General features: G+C 44.0%; 1 protein-coding gene across 2 annotated transcripts in view; it reads left to right on the top strand.

Moving 5' to 3' along the window:
* Positions 1 to 15,192, top strand: part of LOC148540752 (ferric reductase 1-like) — a 38,486-nt gene that overhangs the window by 20,488 nt on the left and 2,806 nt on the right. For both annotated transcript variants that reach the window (XM_088481611.1, XM_088481621.1), the window contains exons 3-5: positions 4,535 to 4,674; positions 12,280 to 12,374; positions 14,619 to 14,706. In XM_088481611.1, the coding sequence (XP_088337737.1) occupies positions 4,535 to 4,674; positions 12,280 to 12,374; positions 14,619 to 14,706 (323 nt within the window). The remainder of the gene's footprint in view (positions 1 to 4,534; positions 4,675 to 12,279; positions 12,375 to 14,618; positions 14,707 to 15,192) is intronic.

Raw genomic sequence — 15,192 nt, 5'->3', positions numbered from 1 at the left:
CACTTTAAGACAGGAAAGTACGCTGACATCTGTATATTTTATTATGACTGGAACTCTGGAATCTCTGATCCGAATACTGAAAGAGGGGTTAATCAATATATATGCAAACAGGCAAATATCAATATGTAATGTCAATACTATATAAAAAAAATATAACTATTATTTTGTGCACAAATATTAGTTTCTCGTCACTTATGCATGCAAATGAGTGACTAGTTGTTGAAATGTTTGCAAACGGTGCCCGGGTTGAAGGAGAATGTTGGGGGATAAGTTGAGGTGTACTCTTTTTATCCGTGATCCCGCACTGACACTTTTTAAACAACTTTGGTTACTTGTCTCTGGTAATAATGTGCACAATACAATCCTCTTCGACTTCCCTAACTGAGCAATATTGACCACTTGCTTGGATGGAATGAGTAATATCACACTATTTCCTTAGTAGCAGCTGTATAGTAGCTGATTGGGCTCCGTTAAAGTTAAATGTAGCAGTGTTAGATGCACTTTCTCTTGGCTATGCCCCCTGTAGCTTAGCTGAGAGTATGACTGTTCCTATACAAACACCGTCTCTGTCAACTCCTCTCTGTAAGTTAATGAGATTTGCTCACTGTACTCTTTCTGAAGAAGGGGAAACTGACAATGTATATGACTTCTGCTGGATGTTTACTATACTTCATTTGTGGTTTATACTCAAGTCTCTAGGGACCCAGGCTGTTGGCTTTTCTCCCCCAGCTGCGATGTACTGTACTAACTGAGACGGGGAGTGTATCAAGCTGATAGGGAGTGTGATAGGGATGGATCAGGGTACTCACTGCTACACCTTCTCCTGAGGCAAACTGCACCTCCGCACTCAGCCCACTCCGGCTGTCAAACTCTGTGAAGGGGAAGGCTCGGGGGCAGCTCCACGCTGATGCTGCTTCCTCCCGGCGGAGCTCTGAAAGCTTTCCGGCAGCTTCACAGTGAACTCCTTCCTCCACGCAGCGATGATCTCCGTCACCGCGCTCCGGTGGGTCCCGCTCTCCCTTCACCTCAGGGTCCGCTCCTCTCCCCCAGGCAGCTCTGGACGTCTCTCTCCTCAGAGAGTTTCTCCCAGCAGTCCCCGCAGGAGTCCCCTTTTATTATCAATGGTCGCATGTAGGGCTTCTTCCCGCTCACTGCACGCGCCGCTTCACTAGCCACTCTCCCTGGGCACCGTTGGTCCACTATGGGGACAGTTCTCCCTATGCTGCGGCTGCAGTTATTTCCCTGGCCACGCGCCAGCCACCACAGCCTAGCGGGGGCAGCCCGCCCCAATGTCCCCTCTATGAGGGGGGGTTACTCACACAAACAGGCACCTTAATATTCATAGCCCAGTGTAGACAGTCCATCTCAAGTTGGGGTGAAGACATATATATATATATATATATATATATATATATATATATTTTAGAAGTGGGACAATAAACGCTTCAGGGGTATCACAGGTGGGAGGGCTCAAGGACAATTCCATCTTGCATCTATTTTTTTTCTTTGCATTATGTACTGTTTGGGGCCTAGTTTTTGAAACTGCCATCCTGCCATCCAATGCAGAGAGGTTAGCAGGGACCATCAGATCAGGGAGTGTCGCAGTGACATTATAATGCAGAGAGGTCGCAGTGACAGCCAGATTAGGGAGCATCGACGTTCTCAGTGACCACGTGATCAGGGAGCGTTGTAATGGCTGCCAGATAACGCAGTAATCACCAGATTATGCAGAAATCATCAGTGACCCACATATAACACAGGTATTATGAATATACAGTAGCCCTCACAATAATAATACCCCCCCCACATTCACACACATCACTACATCACACCCAGCACCGACAGTATTAAAACACCCCATCCCCCCAAAGATAAAAATAACTACAGCCCCCCATTGCATAAGTATTCCAACACCCCCCTCCCTCTCAAATGTCGTTTAAACATGTACACCTCCACTGGAACTTACCTGCCTGGAAGGCTGCTCTGTCTCTGGTCCCTGCGGAGCTCCAGGGTACAGGAAGAGATCACACAAACAGGATAGACCAGTGAAGGGGCGGAGACTCGTGGTGAGGGGGCGGGGTCTTCAGCAGGGACAGGAGGTGATGGATTAATATAGTCAGTCAGGGTAGGAAAGGGGACGGAGCCTTCCGGTGAGGGGCGGGGCCTTAGCCGGGGAGAGGAAGGAACCCGAGGGAAGGGACAGAGGACACAAAGAGGTTGGTGCACAGCCCCTGCAGCGGAGCAGCCTCGGAAGGAGTGCTGCTCAGTGTGCAGCCACAAGCTACATAGGTTGACAGACAGCCGGGTAACAGGCAGAGAATGCTGCCCAGCCGCTCTGATGCTGCTATAGTCCGAGCGACTGAGAGCACTTTCTGCCTGTCACCCGGCCGTCAGTCATACCTGTGCACTCACTGAGGCAAAAGTCTACCGGCCCGGGGGGCATATGGCACCCTGCCCCCCGGCCCAGCCCGCCACTGGGCGTGCACTGATAAATCTGAGAGGTGTGTCCTAAACCTGACTTACATCCAAATGTAAACCAGCCCAAAAGCAGTTAGTAAGATCTGTTTGTTGATGAAAACACTAATACCTTTCAGAAATTCATAGGGATCATTGTGCCTTATAATAACCAATGCAAGGAAATGACACTAATGATCCCATTTGAATGTATATATCTCTGTTTTTTTATATAACAGCTTCATAATGGGGGTAATGGAGCATACACACGGTCAGATTTGTCAGATGAACGATTTGAACGATTTTTGACTGCATTAAAATGAATGGAATCGTCCAAGTCTGACTGCAAACACATCAGATGTCAGATATCGTTATCTGACAAACGGGAACGCGCATTGTAGATCGTCCATCGTTCAGGCATGTCAGATATGTCAGATTTTCCTTCAGATATGAACGACTGAACGATTTTTAAATCGTTATCATTCATATCTGAAGGAAAAATCTGACCGTGTGTATGCACCATAAGGATGAAATGAGGGAGATTGCTAGACTCTTCAGGGAGACAGGGAGATTGCTACTATTTCAGGAAGTCTCCCTGACAATGAGAGAGAGTTGGCAAGTATGGTGCAACCTTTTGGCCTAAAAACAATATTGTGAGGTGTAAAGTGCATACTTACCTACCTTTGAAAAAGCATTTCAGGGAGATTGTGAAAGCAACACCTATAAGCACGGCGGTAAAGTGGGCGTGTACTGCTACATCTGAGAAGCGTGTCATAAAATTGATTTATATCCACATGTAAATGAGCAGTTAGTAAGATCTACTTGTTAATGAAAACACTGATACTTCTCAGAAAATACATGTAACCCTAGGGATCATTGTGCCTTATAACCAATGCATGAAAATTATACTAATGATCCCATTTGAATGTATATATCTCTGTTTTTTCTTTAATATAACAGTGTCATAATGGGGGTAAGGTGAAATGAGGGAGATTGGTAGACTCTTCAGGGAGACAGGGAGATTGCTGCTATTTCAGGGAGTCTCACTGACAATGAGGGAGAGTTGGCAAGTATGGTAAAGTGTTCAGAATAGACTGGAAATGAGTGGAAATGAATGTTATTGAGGGTAATAATAGCATAGGATTTTAGCTGTTTTTATGCTTTTTTCCCAAAAAATACAGATCCAAAACACAAAACCCAGAACCCAAAACACAGAAGGGTGGTTCTGGCAAAACCAATCCAGATCCAAAACACAAAGAAAGATCCAGATCCAAAACCAAAACACGAAAAGTGCCCAGTGCACACCCCTACTTCTAACATGTTTTGGGTTCAGTTCATGTGCTCTGTAATTACATTTGTGGCTTGCTGGTACTGTTAGTAGTGTGTGACGTTTAGCATGTCAGACTGTTTGTTATTCTGTGTTGCAGTGGAGACAGAGGAACTCATTCAGACCCGCTCGCTAGGATGCGAAAACCTCGTAGCTGGCCAATATTTGCAATCTGCGCATGCGTATGCATCGCAATGCTCGTGCGCGAACCATAGTGAAATATCGGGAAGCATTCGCTCGCCCGGCATAGACAGCCTAGCTGAATGAGTGACAGGAGAGGCCATTTGTGGGTGGTAACAGGGGCAGGCCACTAGAAACTGGGGGAGTGGAGGTTCGAACGTAGGCGTGCCTGAGTGTCTCAACGCCGTTCCAGAGGTGTGCATAATTAAGAGACAGTGTGTATTTCACACTGAAGTGATCGCAGTGCTTGCGGCAGGGTATAGTCAACCTTGAGGACTGTGATTGCAACTGATGGTGCTCGATGTACCAATGTTTTCATGCACTTCCAGGAGATGACGTATGCAAGTGGGCGTCTTATGAATGCTGGTGGGCGTCTGCATACACATAGTGATCGCACGCCAAGACATAGTGGGCGTGCTAATGCTTTGCTGTGCGATCGCCTGCCTCGCGGGGCTTACGCTGGATTTGCATATGCAGGGTGCGAGCGAACGCATCTAGCGAGCAGGCCTGAATGAGCTCCAGAGATCATACAGAATCCTCAGGTTTCCAAACATTGTTTATTTCATTTTGCAGTAACTCTCAGCAAAGAACAGGGCAGTATTGATTTCAAAGGTTTCCTGATTCAGGCTCGAGCACCTGCTGGTGCCACTCCGCTGGGCTCATTTGTGGTTAATGGAACAGAAGTCCAGCCTCTGACATGTACCACTGCTGCGGTGAGTCTAATATAGGATGCCAACATGCCCTGGTTTTCCAACATATCTTGTTACAGTATGGTTCTGCACAGAACGAATATAGAAATGGTTTGTAAATTTGTATTTTATATCTCTTACAACTGTGAACATTATTATTATTTTTTCTTTATATTATTACACATATTATTGCCATCTATTCAATCTCATTCAAAATCTGAACTATCTCCCGGGTTACTTTAGAAATTAAGGGCCATAATCCGTTATGGGCCCGTAGTTTCCGCATGTTTTTAGTAATAGGCCCATTCGTTATTAGGGGCCCGATGGGGTTGCCTAGTATTCAGCAAACTCTGGAAACAAAGTTTCCTGAGATTGCTTGTGGGAACCGTTGGATCCTGGAGCCCCACTTTTTCCTATGGGAAGGAGGTCCAGGGTTGCAAAGAGGGATCCGGGGGGATCAGCACTGTGTACCCCGTGACCACGCACAAGTGTGAACTCAGGTCATGTATGTGCAGTTGGCCTGATCGACAGGGGTTTTGTAGCAGGGGATCACCGGGACAGCTGTTTTTCAGAGCAGCTGTCCCCACACCAGAGCAATACTGAATTGCTCCAGTAGTTAAGTATCCACTGCTGCATCTCTCAGCAGGTAGAATACTTAATTATTGGGACCACCTGGCCCACAATGATGAATAGGCCCCTAAAATGCAAAATTAGAAGTGTTGATTTTCAGATGTACACTTATTGGTAATAAGTGTAGGGTTATCCCTAGTTCTTGCTCTATTGGGAGTGTTTTGTTTCCTCAATTCCTTATAAAACCTGTTTCATATACTTGAACCATCCCACTGGGATATAATGTTCACTCTAAGCCTAGAATAATAGTTTCTTCCATGCAAAAGCCAAATACTAGCATTCAATAATGATCAGTGTGAACAGAACCCATTAATGCACTCTCCTAGAACAGAATCCCAAAAAATGATTAAAGCCACTTCATGTAGAAACGTAAACTGCAAATAAAATTGTTGTCAGTAACAAAATCCAAAACATTGCAGACATCCTCAAGTTGTTCCATGGCAGATTAGTAATGAATCATCCATATAGTGGTCATTATAAAACATGAAAATAAATAGTATTACTAAAGATGTGGAATGTCTCCCACCATGCATAAATTGATTTGAAGAAGATGGATCAAATTTTGCTTTCACTGAATCTCTGCCGCTCTGGAGCTAATAACCCCCACCCAGGGCTTAAAGTGGTCCTGGAGAAGTGGTGGAACTCATCCCCCCCGCCTACTCCCCCATCCCCCCCAATGCTTGGCAGAGCTACTCTAGAGGCCAGAACAACTGTAAATTTGAAAATGAAATGATAATGAATGGCTGGGGGCCAGAATCATTTGGGGCTTTGACAGTGTGAAACACATTTTAGATGCTCTTTTAGAACTCCTGCCATCAGCTACAATGTTAGGTCACTTAAAAGAAAAAAAATGTTCTACATCATCAGTGTTTTTAACTATTAATTATTTTTCTGCCGTGCCTCTGAGTTTTTTTAGTTTTTTTTATGGGTTCCCCACAAACAAGTTTGTCACTTGGGTGTCCCATGTTTTTTTTGCAACCTCTATGTATCGCCTTCATTTTCTCAGCAATTAGGGACCTCTGCAGAAATTCAGCCTCCCTAGGCAGATAGTGTCTTGAGCCAGTATTCAGTATATATACTGGAATAATATTTAATCTTCATACAAGATAATACATTGTAATGTACGTTTTAGAGTAAGGCAAAATGTGAACATCCCTGAACAAATATCCTGGAGAGATATCCTCCTATGTCTCTCCAACGTCACCCCTCTGTATCTCCACAGTGCCACCCCCTTGCTACTCATCAGTACCATTCCCCTGCATCTTACCAGCATCATCCCCCTTGTGTCTAACCAGCTTCATCCCCCCAACGCCATCCCACCACCGTATCTTCAGCACCATCTTCCTGTGTTTCAGAAGCATCTGCCCCACCTGCATCTCACCAGTGCCAATCCTCATGTCTTCACTCCAACACCATCCCCAATACCATGTCTCTTCAGCTTACCCCCTTGTGTCCTTCTAGCAGCTCCATGCCGCTGCATCCCTCACCATCAGCTTCCTGCCCCTGCTTCTTCCTGCCCCTGTGTCTCTTCTCTCACCAGAAGCTTATACCTCCCCACCTGAGTCCCTCTACCAGCAGCTCCCTGCCCCTGTGTCTCCATTCCCACCAGCAGCTTACCCCCTCATGTCCCTCTAGCAGCAGCTCCATGCCCCTGTGTCTCCTCTCCGACCAGCAGCTTATCCCCCCTCCCAAGTCCCTCTAGCAGCAGCTCTCCTTCGTGCCTGCCCTGGCCCCTGCTCTTCTTTGTGGCTCCACTATGCAGCAGCAGTGATGGCATGACATCACATACATCGTGCTGCAAAAGGAGTGACGATATTAAAATGAACCTTTATATACCCCTGCCTATACCTTCTAAAATCCTTCCTATAAACCTCTAAGAATAACGCTAATTTGCGTACGCAATCATACAGTAAATATAGACTCCAGACTTAGAACATGTGATTCCAAAGCACAAAGTATTATTCAAGTAAAAGTACAGTCAGTTACACGCTATTGATCCAGACACAATTAGACGCAAAGGAAATATACAGACCCATGCACAGTATACATACGCAGAGCTTCCAGACCCGGTGATAGGTATCAGCAAGAGACCCCTCGTCATTCAACATTCAGCAAGAAGACAAGAGCCCAGCGTTTGAGCACACATTTTATACCCCCCCAGAATAGAACAGACAATAGAGGAGTTTGTTGCTGATGTCATTGGTTCCCAGGGGAGAAGCATCTGTTACAGAGCATTAAACAGGATGGTTCAAATAGACTCTCCCTGCCTCTAACAGCTGGGGGTCTTCCCTTCCCACCCCCAATGCTGCATCCTGACAGTTGTTCCTAAAATATAAATTTTGTTTGCTTGTAGTCTCTGCGGTCCATAAGTTGCGAATGCATGATGCGATCTCCACACCGATAGTACCGGAATTCTGTTGAAAGTACGCATCAGTACGGACCCAAACACTGCTTTTCTTATCATGTACAGAACCTAAGTTATCAAATATCTTTATTTCACAGCATTTAAACTCACTGAACCAACTTAAATCATATACTTTAAAACTTACTAAACCTTATGTGTGAATATGTAATGTATGAGTATTCGGGGTTTGATATAAGGACGCTAGCTAACTTGGGTCAGATGCGTGCGCATAAAGCTAATAATACAGCGGTTTCATACAAAGTCCTATGCATTCGCTAATTTGCGACTAGTTAACAGAGCAATTGTGAGTATTAATGTGTGTATGAGAAATGATGAAAGATGCAATCGCATGTTGCTAATAGTAATATCGCCACATGTACTAAAGGGTAAGTTTATCTAAAATGGCGCTTAGGCGCCATTCGCAAAATGGCGTCTTGCGATCTGATTTCCAAAATGGAGTCTTGCGGCCAGTCGCAAGATGGCGTCGCTGCGATTTAATTTTAAACTGATCTGATCTCAGCCAATTATCCAGCTTCGACAGTCCACCCTTTGATAGCAAACAACCTGCTATCACAATCTGTTGTTGGAATTTTAACTTAGGCCTACATTTACATATTATTTAGTGTTGTTATGGGATGGCACAAGGTGGTTCATACTCCATCAATAATGTGTCTCTGAGTGGGGACATAAAACTACTATTATACGCACACCGCGGATCTTGGAAGATCATGTGAAAGGTGTGGGGATGCACCAGTCTTATAAAAGCAGTCTTGAAGGGGAATTGAGACTTGACATTACCTGAGGTGTTTTAAAAATAACATTCCAATAATATATTCTATGCATGTCTAAATATAATACATTAAATGATGGTACTTACTACCTCAGGGTTGTAATGCAGTTCTGTATTTACCTCGGTATTCATACTGGCTACCATCATTATTTCATTCTTTCATTTCACTCTATTTTTACATTTTCCACACTTCAACACAATAGGAACACACCGGACGCATATGCCAATTATTATGATGACAATTAGTATAAGGATCAAGAATTTGCCTATGCTGGCGATCACTTCCTGGACCCATTCCCCTAGATCTGAGAACCATTTCACTGGGTTCAGCCATGTCACCCATCCTTCTATCTTTTCCCCTACTTCAGCCACTGAAGCATTATGGTTCTTACGAAATTCCCATTTTAGCTGCAGAATCTCATCCATCTTCTGGTCTATCACCTCCTTAGGGTCGCTGATATCATTGGTGACATAAGTGCAACATTTTACTCCAAATTGGCTGGCTAACATTACGCAATACCCTCCAGTAAGAGTACGCATCAGTATGGACCCAAACACTGCTTTCTTATCATGTACAGAACCTAAGTTATCAAATATCTTTATTTCACAGCTTTTAAACTAACTGAACCAACTTAAATCATATATTTTAAATCTTACTAAACCTTATGTGTGAATATGTAATGTATGAGTATTCGGGGTTTGATATAAGGACGCTAGCTAACTTGGGTCAGATGCGTGCGCATAAAGCTAATAATACAGCGGTGTCATACAAAGTCCTATGCATTCGCTAATTTGTGACTAGTTAACAGCGCAATTGTGAGTATTAATGTGTGTATGAGAAATGATGAAAGATGCAATTGCATGTTGCTAATAGTAATATCGCCACATGTACTAAATGGTAAGTTTATCTAAAATGGCGCTTAGGCGGCCATTCGCAAAATGGCGTCTTGCGATCTCATTTCCAAAATGGAGTCTTGCGGCCAGTCGCAAGATGGCGTTGCTGTGATTTAATTTTAAACTGATCTGGTCTCAGCCAATTTTCCAGCTTCGACAGGAGACACCGGGACACAGGCCCACAAAGTGAGTGACAGGAGGGGTGGACCACGGGCAGAGGAGGATCATGAACCTAGAAACCAAGGAGGGGGAGGCAGCCACGGTCAGACAGAGTGGCTCTGTATCTGTGGGACTTCTGTGCAGTATCGTGGTGGAGGTGGAACTAGTCAAGCCTACCATTAGAGGTGACGGCACCCAGTTCCACCCCATTCCTGCCAACTTTAACTTATGCCCCCACCCAAACATGATAAAATAACCCATCTGGAAGTAACAGACTGCTTTCAGAATAAATGTTTAAAGTTCTCTGAACATTCTCTATACCTCTCTGAATTGATTTGCATGGCTTTGCATGGGACAATAGAGTGATGCAATTCATAGCTTAAACAAGTATAACTACTTCCTTTACTTATTTTTAAATTTAAAAATAACTTCCTTGACAACCCTCATACACAGTAAGTTGGTAGTCTTCACACAAGAGTTTCAGATGTAAACTTAGCCTCCTACTAAGGCTCTCTTTAAAGGATTCCAGCCATATTTCAACTGAATTACAATGACAGACTTCTGTTTCCATTACACTGTCCTCTAAAAAGCACATCAATCTTTCTCATCTATTTCTTGAACCTATCATTTCTTCCTATAATGAATTGGATAAAAATCTGATATGGGTCTCATATTACTATAAAGGACAGTACCCTGGTCCTCATTTACTGGATTGTTCAAGATGAAGTTTAAAATCCATAATTGAATATTGCTCCTGAACCAATGACAAACCATATGGGAAGAGACTGAAAGATTGTTTCAAAATACGTAGCATGAAGTTACTGTATTAAAAGTAAAATTGGGCGCCATAATCAATATCACCACATCATAATCTGTAAGTAAAAAATACCATTTTGAAAAATACCATAGAAAATGGACCTAAACAAGTTAAAAAAATAAATCAAGGAATAAAATGCAGAGAATACATCTTTCACGTTTTTGTTAACTTTCATTTTTGTACAATCCTCAAATGTTTTTTTAAAGACAGATTTCTTTCTCAAGTTACAATTCATTGTCACTTCTCATTGTTCAAGTGGAAAAACTGAGGGTCTAAGGGGCCCATTTATCAACGAGTTTAACCATAAGAAAAGAGTTTTAAAACTTGTTGCGTATGATAATGGTGCTTCAGCCAATCAGCTCCTGTCATCTGTTAGAAAAGGGAAAGTTTGGAGCTGAATGACTGGAGCACAATTTATCATTATACGTAACAAGTCTTTTGTACAACTGCTTCTGACGACAAGCCCACTACCTGCCTGAGACACTCCCGTTGCATGTAACATTTCCATGTGTCCTTTTAGCCACCCCCATTACCCCCCAATCACCGTCCAGGAACGCCTGTTACTGTGTGTCTAAATTTGATCTGCAACTCTTTACGAACAAAATCGGGATGCATGCACGGTACAACTCAGACACAGAAAAATAAATTGGCATTTTTCATGAATATCAGCATAGTGGGCGGCTCTGAATCAGCCCTACCATCTCAGAATGGCATTAGACGCCCATAGGGTAAAAATGCTTTATTGAAATAAAGCATTTTTTTCATATTTTTTTTTTATTTAGAAAACTAATTTGATATAAGTTTTATTTTTTTAATTGAATTTGGAACTGGAACCTCAAGTCTAGTAAGTCGGCTCACACATGCGGTCCTTGACAACTAACTGGTCTGGCACATGATAAGATTACTGGGCAATGGCAGATTTTAGCTACGGGGTGCAGGGCTGCAGCCCTTCCAGTAAAATCCACCACCCCCAATGAGCCATTTGGAGTCCATGCACTTGACTCAATGGCAGTGGTTTCCCGTTGGAAGCATCATGCTAGTTGCACACAGGACAGGTGGTCCCAGGCGGAGGTGTTTTCTCCCTCTGGAACTGCCAGTCCGGGCTGAGATTAACAGACTGTGGGCCAGATGTACTAAGCTCTGAAAAGAGATAAACTGGAGAGTGATAAACCACCAGCCAATCGGCTCTCAACTGTCATTTTTCAAACACAGCCTGTAACATGACAAGAGCTGAGTGGTTGGTTGTTTATCACTCTCCACTTTATCACTTTTCAGAGCTTAGTACATCTCCCCTTGTGTGCTTCCAATACTAGGCCGCTCCTCCGCCTTTCTGACAGCCCTTTCTGGCTTCTAGGGGCTGCAACCAATGCAGTCCCTATAAACCAATGTTTGTGCGCATGCGCCGGTTCCTGTGCCTGCCAGATTTATTGTATATGCACAATAGACCTGGCAGCCATTGCAACTCTGTCAGTCCAGAATTCCGGCTGTCTCTGGACTGCAGCTCATCCAAGGGGTACTGAGCTGCCATGGTGACTGTTTTTTTTTTGCAGTCTCCTGACATAGCTATGTTTTTTGGGATGATTTTTTAAATAGGTCCTTCAGTGAATTGCCTTGTGCATCAGTGCTCAAGTATGCAAACTAGCATTATCTGGTTCTTTATAACTGAGATGCCTTGCTATAAGGAGTACCCCACAGTCATGTACTTGCTAAACCCAACAACTGCTTGGCAAGTAAAATTCTTTCCTTGGCTAATAGAATAGAATTAACTGGTACCAGAGACCAGCATCCTTACTACTGGATATACCAGAGATACTTTATTACTAAATAATATTAAACATTGTAAGTCCTCTTTTTCAGGTTTTACTTTGCTGCATGTTACTTTGCTTGATTCTGTTAATGTAATTTAACATCCTTATTTAACATGATGTTCCACAGAGTGCAGTGAGCCACACATCGAGAAACCCTAAGTCAAGTGTAGAGGTGATTTGGCTACCTCCACCAGCAAGTGTCAAGTCAGATATACAGTTCAGGTAATGGAGTTTATCTGCAAAGTTAAGTGCATTAAACACTGAGTACTGTACAAACAATACCCCAGGTTACATTACCAAAAGGTGAACATTTTGTATCTGATTTAAAAGTATTTGCCAATGTTGGGTTCACAGTGTGAGAAAGTAGGCAAGTGTTAGATTATAGACACATGTTGTCTGTGCAAACTTGTAGTCAAAGTCAAGTTATGAATATAAGGCAGTAGGCATGACAGGGTTTTCAGTGTAGGTGCCTGATTCAGACCTGGACGCAGAGCCCAGTTGGTGGCAAATGACCGATACTTTGATTGGTGCGCATGCGTCGGAGCGTAGTGCGCTTGTGTCGTGATGGTGCCCAGTCACAGTGTTGTGTTAGCCACAGCCTTTTGGGGGCAGAGAGGGAGAATGGCTTTGAAAACAGAGGCGCCACCTCCATTGTTGTGACATGCTAAAACTAGAGACTGCATCTTTTGATGCAGATTCACTGGCCTCGGTAGCTTAGTTGTGGTAGACAGACAAACTTAAGGGTTGCTCAGATGTCCGATGGTCCCCGTGATGGTTGCTATGTGAATCTACGGATGCAGGCAGTGGATCTGAGAAGCCAGCAGTGGCTCTTGTGGAATTAGCATAAATTTTCAGATCAACTGATACAAAAGACGCAGCAGCGACCTGGGCTGCATCCACCTCTGAATCAGGCCTTAAGGGTGTAGGAAAAGTCGGCTGAAGAGTGTGAGGTTATAGGCATGGATGCTTTTAGAGTGCAAAGGTGTTGGCAAGTCTAGTTTTTGTGTGCTATGATGTAGACATCGCTGGTGTTAAACTGTAAGGATGTAGGAAAGGCTAGGCTTAGAGTGCAAGGTTGTAGGTAAGGTTGCACATACAGGGTTGTGGGTAAAGACAGGTTTATTGCTACCCATAATGCAGGCAGACATTGTCATTGATCTCTGTGCTGATCATGCATATACTGTATGTGACAAATGTGACCACAAAAATGTGAAATCAATTTATACAGATATGGCCCAAAAAAAACATCATCCTGTATTGGGCCCAACAAGATTTTGTAAATATTGATGGCAGTGAATTTGGCTGTGTAAGAAGCTGGACAGGAGGTCAACATGTGAAATGTCAACATTATGAATGTCAACAGTTGGCAAATTCACCATGCACTTTTTGCATAGATGACTTAACCAACCCTACACCTAACTATAACCTTCAGCAGCCTAACCCTAACCTAAACCCGAAAATGGAATAAAATTGACTGTCAGTATTCTCTCTGTCGACATTCACAATGTCATTGTCGACATTACATTTTCACATTCTTTCCCATATCGACATTCTGGTGTCTACATTCTGAACATAGGGCCTGATTCAGACCCGCTCGTGAGCGCTGAGCGCTCGCAAGAGGGTCGATGGTGCCCTAGTGCGCATGCGTACGACGGAGGGAGCTCCGTCGTGCCCAAGCGTGAGACCCGAATAGCGACGGCCAAGCCGTCACGATGGGTCTCACACCAAAGGGGGCGTGCTGTCGATGGTGAGTGACAGCACGCCCCCTTTGGGGGCGTTGCTGCCCAGACGGAGGCGTTCCCATGGGAACGCCTACCGTCTGGGGCAGGCCCCACTGACATCACTAGTCTGATAGAGCCAAAAGCACTCCTGGGCTTGCGGCAGCGAGACCCTACCGCAGGGTCTCGTCGCAAGCCCGATGGTCGCGATGGTCTTAACCATCGCGACCATCTTTTTGGCCGCTCGCATAAGCTGTGGGTGGTCACCCACAGCTATGCGAGCGGCCAGGAGGCCGCTACAATTTTAGGTAGGAGGGCCCTGATTCAGAGCGAGCGCTCTTGTCAGAGCGTCCGGCTCTGAATCAGGCCCATATTCCCTAGCAACAAGATACTAGGGAGTATATTTACTATAGTGCAGATTTTTTGAAGTGGAAATGTTGCCTAGAGCAACCAATCAGATTCTTCTTAACATTTAACTAGCACCTTTTAGAAGATAATCGCTATAATCTGATTGGTTGCTATAGGCAACATCTCCACTTCTGAAAACTCTCACTTTAGTAAATTTACCCCTAAGTGTTCATTGTGGGTGAACATAGATGAGGTACTAACTTGGGCAGTGGGTTGCATTCTTCTTTAGGAATCTTTAAGCAGGTAAACAGTTTGTTAGGAAATAATAAAACGATGGTACATTTGTATTTTTGTGATTTCTGAAATCCTATTAAACAAAAATTACCAAAATTTCTTTTAGGGCTACAGTGGTACAAGAATTCAATACATATTGGACGAACATTCTAAGTGATGTTATACCATCTACTTCCGCAGGACCAGAGCTCTTGGTAAGTGAATTCTGTGACGTGATATTTACTGATTATTTATTAACAGTTTCTTATATAGCGCAACATATTCCGTTGCGATTTACATTTGGAGATAATTTCTCCTTTAGAGAGCAGGACAGTACTCCCTACTTAAAAAAAGATTCAGTTCTTCACGTTCCAAGAAAAAGGTTCTGCAATGATCATTGGGATCATTTCTGGTCTGCAATCATATAAGCATAATCCTCGGCGAGGTCCTCAGCTGGGCTGCTGGAAGCCTAACGCTGCCAGCGACGGGGCTCCAATGTCACGCGCATGCGAGACAGTCCGTCTGCGCATGTGCATGACAGGGAGACCCGGCAGTGCCTGGAAGGCTTCGTTGAAGCCGGAAAGGCACCGCCGGGTCTTCATTGCCGGCAAAGGGGCCTGCATCGCTCTAGCCTTCTAAAAGATGGTGAGAGCGATGCTGTACAAACAGCGGTAATCTAAGATTACCGCTGTTTACTAAAT

This window comes from Taudactylus pleione, unplaced genomic scaffold (assembly GCF_031769625.1).
Source record: "Taudactylus pleione unplaced genomic scaffold, aTauple2 ptg000017l, whole genome shotgun sequence".
In the NCBI taxonomy this organism is placed as follows: domain Eukaryota; kingdom Metazoa; phylum Chordata; class Amphibia; order Anura; family Myobatrachidae; genus Taudactylus; species Taudactylus pleione.
The sequence above is the reverse complement of the archived record's forward strand: the minus strand, read 5'-3'. Positions and strand labels throughout refer to the sequence as shown.